Here is a 12,665-nt window from a genome sequence, read left to right as displayed (position 1 = left end):
CTGCCATCATGCCATATAGATGATTGAAGCATTGATACATGTGAGTATTTACATGTATGGTGTTTTCCTGTCTGTCTCCCTTTCCGTTGTATGTATGTATGCGCATCTGTTATGGAAATGATGAAACATCAAATAGCAATCATCTTTTGGAGTATGAAAGATTATCCAGCCTTAATGTGAATAATTTTTTAACAGGAGTCAGCCTAGAATAAAGTAGAGCTTAACTGTTATGTAGCTAATCAAGTAGAGACAGTGGTGGCCTGGACCAGGATGGTGGCAGTAGAAAGAATTGGACAGAGCAGAGATATTTGGAAAACAGAATGAAAGGATGTGGTGACTAGTCAGAGAAGAGGGATGCCATATTTTTGCTCTAAGAGTAGTCAAGGATATCAGTTAATATCCAGTTTATCTATTTTCTGGATTGGGCAATAGTTAAATAATGTTGATGCTATTGACTGAGATAAGAAAATGTCAGAGATGAGTAGTTTAGGAAAAATTAATTTTAGAATTTTTGAGTTCGAGGAATGCTTTTGGCAAACTCACCTGTCCAGTGGTTCAAAAGAGGTTTAGGATGTGATCAGCAGTTAGGTGGTGAACTGTGAAGACACGTGATCAGCTATGGTCTATGGGGGTTCAGAAGTATAGAGACCTAGGGCCAAGCACTTAAATACTTTTAGGAATAAAGAACCTATGATGGAAGAAATTAGGATGTATGAACAGGAAGGTACACTACAAAACAAAATGAGTGTGTAAAAAACTTTTTGAGTGAGGCAAAGTAGTTTTTAATTAAATTCTGTTAGAAAGATGTGAGGGGAATGCCAGAGAGATGGTGTTGTAGCAGGGCATTTGTCTTCCATGCAGCTGACCCGAGTTTGATCCCCAGAATCCCATCTGGTCCCCCGAACCAGCTGGAGTGACTCCTGAGTGCAGAGCTAGGAGTAAGTCCCACGCACAGCTGGGTATGACCTGAAAGCTTAAAAACAAAACAAAAAAGGTATGTGGAGACAGTGAAAAATGTGTATAAAGAGACAACACAGTGATTTCAGGGGAAAAAAGTAAAAACAACCAAAACAAAGAAAAAGCATTTTAAAGTGAAGAAGCGGGTAACATCACTAGATACTCTGAAAAAATAAGCAGGGTCAGAACTGAAATCCCCACTCAGTTAAGCCTTCCAGTGCCGTCCGTGCCATTTGACAAGACAGTCAGTGATTTTTTTTTTTTTTTAGTCAAACAGTGACACACACAGTCACTTTGCTTTGGGTTATACTGTGGGACCTGAAGAATATCATCGAACCTTGCCAGACTTAGCTAAAGCCTGTATTGTTTCTCGGATTCTTCCAGCACTAGGATTCTCTGATTAAATTTCACATTCTTGTATGTAGAATATTAGAGGAAGAGGAAAGAAGTCAGTGCTGGCTGGGCCTGGGACATCTGCGTGGCACAAGTGCAGTCCTGTTGGTGCTGAGGTCCAGTGCCACAAGAAGTGTGTGATCTTTTACCACCACAACCCTGGTGAGCAGGGCAACAAGTGCTCAAGCCCCACAACCAAATTGGCACTCCCCAAATATTGCAGCAAACAAAAAAGGGAAGTGTGGAACAAATCTCCTGAAAGATGACAGACCACTAGAACCATTCATCTTACAATGTTGGTTCTAAGCAGCCTTGAGAAAACACTGTATTGGTGCTTCCTTATTGTACCAGCTCCCTTCAGAAGTCTATTATATAGTTAAATGTGTTCATAACATATTTTACAAAATTTGCTCATGATTTTGAACACCAGCCAAACTTCCTACTATGAATTTTCATAAGCATTTTTTTAAAGAATCGAGTAAAAAGCATTAAAATAATAGGCATTTGCATTTTTTATTTTAGACTTTTTTAAAATTTTTTAAATTTTATTAAATCACTGTGAGATAGTTACAAGCTTTCATGTTTGGGTTACAGTCTCACAATAATCAAACACCCATCCCTCCACCAGTGCACATTCCCCACCACCAATATCCCAGGATACCTCCCCTTTTTCACCCTCTCCCTTCCTCCATGGCAGACAAAATTCCCCATACTCTCTCTACTTTGGGGCATTATAGCTTGCAACACAGACACTGAGAGGTCATCATGTTTGGTTCATTATCTACTTTTGGCATGCATCTCCCATCCTGACTGGTTCCTCCAGCCATCATTTTCTTAGTGATCCCTTCTCTATTCCATCTGCCTTCTCCCCTCTGCTCATGAAACAGGCTTCCATCTATGGGGCAATCCCCCTGGCCCTTGTATCTACCGTCCTTGGGTGTCAGCCTCATGTGATGCTACCCTACACTCCACAAATGAGTGCAGTCCCTCTATGTCTGTCCCTCTCTTTCTGACTCATTTCATTTAGCATGATACTCTCCATGTTTATCCATCATGACTTCATCTCTCCTAATAGCTGCATAGTATTCCATTGTGTAGATGTACCAAAGTTTCTTTAACCAGTCATCTGTTTTAGAGCACTCGGGTTGTTCAATTGTGAACAGGGCTGCAATAAATATATAGGTACATTTGTCATTTCTACTGTGCTTTTTTGCATCCTCGGGATATATTCCCAGAAGTGGTATTGCGGGGTCATATGGAAGTTCAATTTCTAGTTTTTGAAGGACTGTCCATATTGTTTTCCAGAAAGGCTGGATGAGTTAGCATTCCCATCAACAGTGAAGGAGCATCCCTTTTTCCCCCACATCCACGCCAGCATTGGTTGCTTTTGTTCTTTTGAATGTGTGCCAGTCTCTGTGGTGTGAGATGATATCTCATTATTGTTTTGATTTGCATCTCATTGATGACTAGTGATGTGGAGCATTTTTTCATGTGCCTTTGGGCCATTTGTATTTTTTTTTTGAGGAAACTTCTGTTCATTTCTTCTCCCCATTTTTTGATGGGGTTGGAGGTTTTTTTCTTATACAATTCTACAAGTATCTTGTATATCCTGGATATTAATCCCTTATCAGATGGGTATTGGGTAAATATTCTTACCCATTCTGTGGGCTCTTTCTGTACTTCGGTCACTGTTTCTTTTGAAGTGCAGAAGCTTCTTTGTTTGATGTAGTCCCATTTGTTTATATTTGCTTCCACTTGCATGGTCAGTGCTGTTTCATCCTTAAAGATGCCTTTAGCTTCAATGTCATGGAGAGTTTTACCTATATTTACTTCTATGAACCTTATAGATTCATGTCTGATATTGAGTTCTTTGATCCACTTTGATATGACTTTTGTGCCTGGCATTAGACAGAGGTCAGAGTTCATTTTTTTGCAGGTAGCTGTCCAGTTTTCCCAGCACCACTTGTTGAAGAGGCTTTCCTGTTTCACTTTGCATTTCTTGCTCCTTTGTCAAAGATTAAGTGGCCATATGTTTGGGGGTCTGTGACAGGATATTCAACTCTGCTCCATTGGTCTGCAGATCTGTTTTTATCTCAATACCATGCTGTTTTAATTACTACTGCTTTGTAGTAGAGTTTGAAGTTGGAGAAGGTGATGCCACCCATCTTCTTTTTCCCAAGGATGGCTTTAGCTATTCGTGGGGGGTTATTGTTCCATATAAATTTCAGGAGTGTTTTGTCTATTTCTTTGAAAAATGTCATGGGTATCCTGATAGGGACTGCATTAAATTTGCATAGTGCTTTGGGCAGTATTGCCATTCTGATAATGTTAATTCTCCCTATCCATGAGCAGGGGATGTGTCTCCATTTTCTAGTGTCCTCCTTTTTTTCTTGAAGTAGTGTTTTGTAATTTTCCTTGTATAGGTCCTTTACCTCTTTGGTTAAGCTGATTCCTAGGCACTTGATTTTATGAGGTACTATTGTGAATGGGATTTTTTTTAATGTCTCTTTCTTCTCTTTCATTATTTGTATATAAGAAAGCCATGGACTTTTGGGTGTTGATTTTGTAGCCTGCTACTTTGCTATATCAACTTATTTCTAGGAGCTTTTCTGTAGAGTCTTTAGGGTTTTCCAAGTATAGTATCATATCATCTGCAAATAGTGATAACTTGATCTCTTCCTTTCCTATCTATAATAGGCATTTGCATTTAGTGACTTTTCCCTAGAACTGATGCCCCAAAGTCATTTAAATTTTTTAATTCATTTTTTTAACCCTAAATATATATTGTTCTTGGATTTTTCTTCTTGGTCTGAAAACTGCCTTTTTGTTTTATCTTAACCTTCTGTCATATTCTGTCTCAGTAGTCATATTGGATATCCTATAATTTGTTGACTTCTTCTAAACTAGGCCATAGATTATTTCTTATTTTATTGAAATGTAAAGTAAAGCAAAAAAGTTTTTAAAAAGTAAAGAAAGTTTTTTTAAGCAAGGCAAGAATTATGTTAGCAATTTACACTTAAAAAGAAGAGTTTTCTTTAGAGAATAGTAGTTGACAATTGTCATTATCTTGGAAATGCCACTGTGACTTCATTACTACCAGCAGCTACTTTATATATTGTCAAATTTGAGGTAATTGCTCTCCTTTGGTTACCAACTGGGAAATGTAACATTTCCATTATAATACAGTGTGTGGGAAAGCTGGAGGCCTGGGGACTTGTTTCAAACGCAATATTAAGAGAGAAGGCTTGTCAGTTCTCAATGTGGTGTTCTATGCAGAGTTTCTGAAAGCGCTCATATTTCTTTAATTTAAATAATTTTTTTCTGTTTAGGGCTCACATTCAGCAGTGCTCAGGACTTACTCCTGGTGGGCCTCTGGGCACCACATTCAGTATTAGGGATCTAATCAAGGTCGACTGTGTGACAGACAAGTGCTTTGCCTGATGTATTACCTCTCAGATAACAAATCATAGCAATTCGGGTTTATGTAAGAGAAATGTTAGGTACAGGGGGAAAAGCTCTTGCCTTACACGCAGCCAACCCTGTTCCATCCCCAGCACCCTATGGCTCCAGTCCCCTGAAGCTTATTTATTTTTTAAAAAATCATCTAAAATCATTTCAAAGAATAAGTTTGAGTTATTCTGAATTCTTTTTCTTCTTCTTCTTCTTCTTCTTCTTCTTCTTCTTCTTCTTATTATTATTATTATTATTATTATTATTATTATTATTGTGGTTGTTGTTGCTGTTTTAGTTACCGTGACTTACAACACTGTTAATGCTAGTGTTTCATGCATGCAGTGTTCAACACCACACCCTGCACCAGTGTCCCCTTCTTTCTGCCATGACCTCAGGGACCTCCCTTAAGCCCTAGCCCCCACCCCATTTCCTGGCCATGGTGGATTCAGTTATATAGACTAGTTCTCAGGTTGTGTTGTTGCTTTGACGGTTTGTTACTCCCTTACTATGCCTCTTTATGTGTGAGAGAGATCACATGTATCTGTCTGCCCCCCTCCAGCTGACTTCTTCCTGACTAACTCTCTCTCAGTCAACACTACTGAGGAAAAAGATGAGGAAATAAAGAATTTTGTGTCATAATGTTGTAAGAAAACCCTTTCAGTTGTGTAACTTATAATGCTTCCCTTAATTGCCAGTTAGAAAATCCCAAGCAGTTGGCTTTAGAAAGGTGTACAACAGGGTATGAAGGAAATTATTTTTTGTAATAAGGTCAGTATTAGTTGAGTGAGTGCTCACTTATCATATGCCTTGGACATAATGTTCTAAAATACTCATTGACTGGTCTAAAGTGTCTCATCATTAGAGCACTAGCACATAATTAAGATGTCATTACAAAAGAATTTTTGTTTTGTTCTGTTTTTGTTTTTGGGGGACCACATTTGGTGATGCTCAGGTGTTACTCTTAGCTCTACACTCAGGAATTACTCCTGGTGATACTTGGTGGACCATGTGGGATGCCAGGGATCAAGCCTGGATTGACCGCATGAAAGGCCAACCCCCTACCTGCTGTACTATCACTCCTGCCCCTACACAGGAGTTTTTGTTGTTGTTTTGCTTTGTTTTATTGGAGTGGGGGGGGGGCTTGGGGGCCACACTTGGTTGTTCTCAAGTGTTACTCCTGGCTCTGCAATCAGGAGTTACTCCTGGTGATGCTTGGGGTACCATATGGGATTCCAGGGATTGAACTCAGGTTTACTGTGTACAAGGCCCTACCCGTTGTACTATTGTTCCAGCCATCCCCAAAACAGGAATTTTTCCATTATAACTGGTCTCCTACCAGTTATGCAGTTTGAGCCAGCCATCTCTGACTATTTAACATAATTGTACTAAATAGAACCAGGGCTTATAGTTAGCAAGAACTTTACCTCTAATTCCTGAGAAAGCCTCTCCCTTGACCCTTGCCATGTTTGCTTTTTTTCTGAAAAGTGAATTGTGTGATCCATGCTGTCTTCCAAGAACCAGTTCCTAGTGTAATTTCAATTAAAGCTTAAGAATATATCCTTAAACCTTTGAAAATATTTTCATAATAATAAGAACAGATTCGATTATAACAGTAGTGGTAATGTGGCTTTAGCTTGTAATGAAGTCTAATATCCTGTGATTGTGGGTCTTTTTCACTCAGATGTGACAGTGGTGTATCAGAATGGGTTACCTGTGATATCTGTGAGACTGCCATCTCGGCGTGAACGCTGCCAGTTCACTCTCAAACCTATCTCAGACTCTGTTGGAGTGTTTTTACGACAACTGCAAGAAGAGGACCGGGGAATTGACAGAGTTGCTATCTACTCACCAGGTACTCACCATTATTAATTTTTATCCATTCAACCACTTTAGACACATGCCTATTCTCTCTCTCTCTCTCTCTCTCTCTCTCTCTCTCTCTCTCTCTCTCTCTCTCTCACACACACACACACAATTACTGTAAAAGAAATTCATATTCTCTCTTTTTTTTTCATATTCTCTTTTTAAAAAACTTTAAAAGCCATGGTTTAGTGATGGCCTCTCACTATCTGTATTGCAAACCTTAATACCCATAAGTAGAGAGAGAGTAAGAGGGAAATTGTCAGCCATAGAGGCAGGGGGAGGGGGGACGGGTAGGGGGAGGGAGGGGTACTGGGGACATTGGTGGTGGAAGATGTACACTGTTGGAGGGACGGGTGTTCAAGCTCGAACATAAAAGTTTTGTAATTATAGCTCACGGAGATTCAATAAACAAAACAAACAAATTCTTTAAAGAACCATGGTTTACAGAGTTGTTCCTTATGCTTTGTTGCAGGCATTCATTATTCCAACACCAATTCCACCACCTGTGCGACCTTCCCTCCACCATTGTTCCTAGTTTCCCAAATACCCACCAAGCCTGCCGCCTTAGCAGGCACAAAATAATTTATTTTATATTGCTTGTGATGACAAAGTGATAAGTGGAATTATCAAAAAAGTTTAAATTTTTCAAATTCTTATCTTTAAAAAGCATTTTACTTTGCAGATGCCAGGAAAGAAAGGGATTTCTCTCTCCGTGGTTCTCAAAATATAGTTGTTCAATTTTAGCAAATGTCTCATTCAAAAGCCCCTCACATAAAATGCCGTGAGCAAAGATGAACAGTAATCATGTGTTATCTTTTGAGATCTTTTATCATTACCTTAGGCACAGAATAAATTTTCTAGTAGTTGAGTCCTCATCTCTGGAGATACGAAACATTAGAACCTCTTTTCAGATCTTCCAATGTCTTTCACATGAAAATTTACAGGACTAAAGGCACAAGATTTGGAAAGAATACAAAATAGGGGCTGGAGCAATAGCACAGTGGTAGGGCGGTACGGTGTTTGCCTGGCATGTGGCAACCAGGTGTTCAGGTTCAATTCCCAGCATCCCATATGGTCCCCTGAGTACCACCAGGAGTAATTCCTGAGTGCAAGGCCAGGAGTAACCCCTGTGCATCACCAGGTGTAACCCCCCCCAAAAAATATACAAAATCATGAACTAAAAATTCCATTTTATATGACATCCATTATTTATTCCTTAAGTGTTTTTCATTTTTATTTTGAAAAATGTTAAGCCTACAGAAAGCTTCATAGATTGGTACAGTAATACCTGTTTACCCTTCACCTAGTTTGTCAGTTTAAAAACTTGCCACATTACTGTTCTTCAATTATTTAAAATGTAATTTTTTTTATGAAACTACTCGGACTATATTCTCTCCCTCTAACTCTTCCAAAGGAAGAGAAGGATGGCCAGTGAGAAGCAGTTACAAAAGCAACACCTAGGACCAGCTTCTTTCTCAGGAAAGATGCTCTGGTTCCTCAAGGTTTCAGGTGCTCTACATGGTCAGAGAAGATTCCCTAGTGACAAACTATAGAAATAATCCCTGAAAGTAAAGTTTTCTAAATGCAATCTTAATTCTCCACTTTTGTAGCAATATAATTAGTAGCTCAAGTTGGTATACTTTGCTAAACCTACCATCGGTCCCTCCTGAATGACTGGCAATCCAGTACTTACACTGAAAAATATATACTAGGTACTTATAATCAGCATGAAAAGTACTTATGCTGAAAAAGTGCTTATTAAAATTACTGTATCTTAGAAGACATTGTCTACAAAACCAGTGTACAGCATAGACAAATAGAAAAAATTCATTCACGTGAACTCTTCAAACTTGGGGCTAGGGGACAAAGCAGACAGGGAGAGTCAGAGCATGAGAAAGAGGTTGAAAAGATAATACAGCACGTGGCCCTTCCTTTGCATGCAACCAACCTGGCTTCAATTCCCAGCACACTATATGGTCCCTGACCATCACCAGGAATGATCCCTGAGTCCACTGCCAGAAGCATGCCCCGAACATTGCTCTCCCCACAAAAATAAATCCATTCAACTTACCTAATCACTCTAAATTTACAACTGATACCGATAAATCTTTCTCTGTTCATAAGGTTGTACCAGAAAGGTGTAATCACCTTCATTGTTAATTTGTATCAACCACTTTCCCCTCACCCACTTTACACATGCATATTAAATATTTACAGACTTGAAGCAATAGAAGCAAAAATGCCTCAGCTAATATCAGCTTTGTTTAGCATAGATTTTGGGAATGAGGCCAAAGCCAACTGAAATGTAGAAGAGAAATGTAATTATTAAAATCTATTTTGAGGATTGCTTTTTCCTGATCATTTTTGAGTGATGCTGTCCGTGTGACTAGCTGACATTTTCACATTTCTGCTTCACAGATGGCGTTCGAGTTGCTTCCTCGACAGGCATAGATCTTCTCCTCCTTGATGACTTCAAGCTGGTTATTAATGACTTTACATATCACGTACGACCACCAAAGAGAGGTAAAAAGAACCTTGACATGATCAGATACATATACAAAGGGCTTTTGGAAATAGCTGGCAATTTCCCTAGATATCCTTGAAAATATATAATGTTCAAAGAAAGCACTAAAATTTTTATATACAAATTATTCAACTTTGGAATATACACAATATATTCCATGTCAGTTGGAAAATTCATTTGGTATCTGTCACTTGACATTGACTAAACTTTAGATTCTGTCTAGATACCAGAAACCTTTACTCTCTGATATTGTTACCACTATTTCACCTAAATGAATTTTTTATATAAATAAATTTTCCTCCCTTCATGCAGCTAAAAGTCATAACTATTTTAATAACATAGGGATAATCCTTTTTATATGACTTATGAACTTCTCTATCCTTTTAAAAAAACATTTGTAGCATGAACTAATTTTCTTTTGTGCCTCAAGGTTAACTATCTGAAAGTCAATTATTGTCCTGTCATTAACCTTAGGAACTTAATTTTATTCTTTTACCATTATTATTCAGGTAGCATGTTGTATAATTTGTATGCTTTACATGTCCAGTGTCACATACTACACCCATCACTACAGTGCCAGTAGCCTTAGCCGCTGCCCTGGTTCCTTCATCAGCTCCTTCCATCCCTAGTCCCCAACCTCTTCCTCTTAGTAACCTGTTCTTTTGTGAGAGACTAAGGGTTTGCTGTATTGGACACTGTCTACTCCTTTCACTTTAAAAAATTTTTAATATACTATATGAGAGAAATTATCTTATATTCGTCTTTTCTCCTGAGTTATTTCCCTTTTCTTGACATCCTCTAGTTCTATCCATATTGTAGATAGATTGTTTTGTTCTTTCTCTTTTTTCAATCATAGTTTCTTTGTCCACTCATCTGTCATTGACCATATGGATTGTTTCCAAATCATGGCTATTTCAAACAGCTCTGCAATGGACATAATTAATGTTCTGTAGTCCAAGTTTTTGTATTTTGGGGGGTAGATGCTGGGAACTACCAGGAGGTGTATGAGTGTATCTATAGAAAAATTACTTAGAAGTGGGAAGAGTAGTGGAATCAAAAACTTAAATTTGGGGAAAGGGAGATTTGGGCTACACCTGTCAATGCTCTGGATTGAACCCGGGCCTCCTGCACACAGAGCATGTGGTCAGCTCTTTGAGCTCTCTCTCTCTCTCCCTCTCTCCCTCTCTCTCTCTTTCCCTCTCTCTCTCTCTCTCTCTCTCTCTCTCTCTCTCTCTCTCTCTATCGCTCGCTCGCTCTTGCTCTCACACTCTCTCTCCATCCTCCCTCAAAAACTTAAATTTTAAAAAATAAAAAAAACATTGAAAGTACAGCAAGAATCAAAAGAGAAAGAGTTTTATGATTTTGGAGTTAGATCTTTACTGACTAAATATAGTTAAGCCCAAGAGTCTTAAAAGAAGATTGATATAAAACCAAATTTCTCTCTACAGCTGAATCGTAATATCAATATCAATTTCTTACTGCAAAGGTTTCAATAAATAATGTTCTAATAGAAATGTATTTAAGGGATATCAAGTCTGATTTCAAATTTTAGAGACTTTCAGCTTATGGTTACCTACACATCTGTTAACATGAACATATTCATATTTCATTAGAAAAGGGGAAAAGATTCCCCTCCTCTCCCTCCCTTATCCTCTGCCTTCTGTCTCCTCTCTCCTTCCTTCCTTGGATTTTTAAGCAAGTACAGTGTAGTTATGTACATTGCACATAGAAATAAATTATCAAATGAAAGTTGAAATAAAAAGAGAGAGCATAGAGAAAAAAAGTCATTAGTCTCTCAGTGAGAGTTTCTTCCCACTCCCTGTTATCCCTGAAGCTTTGTGAATATCGTTATTAGATCTCAGGAGAGACATCACCTTGATTTGATTTTGTTTCTTCAAAACAATAGTAGAAAGGTCTTTATTAATCTCAATTCTCTAGGACTCAAATTCTTCTTTCATGACCACCCTATGCTGTTTTTTGTGAGGATAAAATGGAATAATATTTATTTCGTTGACTATATACCCACATGAATTGATACCCACATCATGAATTGCTTTTGAAAGGGGGCTCAGCTTACAGGGGAAATATTCATGTCGGTTGAGTAGAAGCTTTGTGACTTTGCTCCAGAGCAGGGGCGAGGACGTGTCCTCTAACCAGGGAGGAGCTTTTGTCCGCACTGCGATGTTCAGACAAGTTGCTGCCTTCTAACACAGTTTTCTCTCCAGGCAGCTTTGCGAAGTATAAAGAGGCATTGCAAATAGGAGGGCAGAGAATGCCCAGTGCCATAGATAACTTTTAGAACTCAAAGCGTTTTTCTCTTTTCCTATTTTTCCAGCATATATACTAGAGCAGGCAAGACACTGCTAAAATCACCATTTTATTATATCATTTATTTTCTAATCCAGTTTGATACATTTATTTCAAGTTTTGTATGGATTTCTTTGGTCAGAAATGGTGTACCTAGGAACCCATCCTGGAGAATCTTGGCCAAAAGGGCCTTCACTTTAATGTAAGAGTCAGAGGCTGCGGCCCTGCTCAGCCCTGCAGCGCTGCCCACCTGGAGGTGTAAAAGCCTCCAAGGTTATACTTCGTGTCCAGGGGACCATTTGATGCTGGGAAGGAGCCTTTGTCAGCCCTGTGCAAGGCAGTATGTGCTGTGTAACCCCAATTGTCTCTCCAGTCCCTGCTGATTGAGTTTCTGTACTAAAGAATATGCTAATTCTTCTATGTATATATGACTAATTCTGACAGTATCTTTTTCATTATGCTTTATTTGTTTTTAAAATGTCACATTTGGGGCTGGAGTGATAGCACAGCGGGTAGGGCATTTGCCTTGCACGAGGCCAACCCAGGTTTAATTCCCAGCATCCCAAATGGTCCCCTGAGCATCACCAGGGGTAATTCCTGAGTGCAGAGCCAGGAGTGACCCCTGTGTATCGCCGGGTGTGACCCAAAAAGAAAAAAAAAGTCACATTTAAGACAGTAAGATTCTAAAACAAACGGTTTATTCCTGGCAATCTTTGACAATCACTATCACGGGGTGGTTTTGGGTTTTGGTGGTGGTGGTGGTGGTGGTGGTGATAGAGGAATTCTCAAAACACAATTTTAAGGTCTTGGGAAACATATGGTACCCAGGATATCAAATCAAAGAATTGAATCTTTTATCCTTTAAAACATTTTCATGAGACAATGTCTTTTGAAATGTAGTATTAAGGTCCCTATAGATATGCCATGTCTTTCCCCAGCACACACATAAGAAATTGATATGCTAGAGGAAAGGATATGAAAATTAAGATTATTAGGGAAATGTATTTTTACGTAAATCTTTGTATTTACACAATCAAAACACCCCCACCCCCACCACTACCTCAGTTGTTAAAGAAAAAAAATCACCAATTAAAATAGCAAGACTACAGATAAATTATAGATTAGCATTTTAATAAGCTTGATAATTAGATGGGTTCTACAACTCTTA

At 38.6% G+C, this 12,665-nt stretch overlaps 1 protein-coding gene and 1 non-coding gene across 2 annotated transcripts in view; one reads left to right on the top strand and one right to left on the bottom strand.

Moving 5' to 3' along the window:
* Positions 1–12,665, top strand: part of MCU (mitochondrial calcium uniporter) — a 174,113-nt gene that overhangs the window by 147,588 nt on the left and 13,860 nt on the right. The window contains exons 3-4 of the mRNA XM_055132933.1: positions 6,485–6,655; positions 9,085–9,189. Of these exons, the coding sequence (XP_054988908.1) occupies positions 6,485–6,655; positions 9,085–9,189 (276 nt within the window). The remainder of the gene's footprint in view (positions 1–6,484; positions 6,656–9,084; positions 9,190–12,665) is intronic.
* LOC129403761 (small nucleolar RNA U3) lies at positions 8,041–8,244 on the bottom strand. Its single transcript, XR_008629434.1, has one exon. It is a non-coding gene; the product is annotated as a small nucleolar RNA U3 (small nucleolar RNA).

The sequence above is a fragment of the Sorex araneus genome, chromosome 3 (genome assembly GCF_027595985.1).
Source record: "Sorex araneus isolate mSorAra2 chromosome 3, mSorAra2.pri, whole genome shotgun sequence".
Classification (NCBI taxonomy): Eukaryota; Metazoa; Chordata; class Mammalia; order Eulipotyphla; family Soricidae; genus Sorex; species Sorex araneus.
Note: the sequence above shows the minus strand (reverse complement) of the source record. Positions and strands in the feature narration are given on the sequence as shown.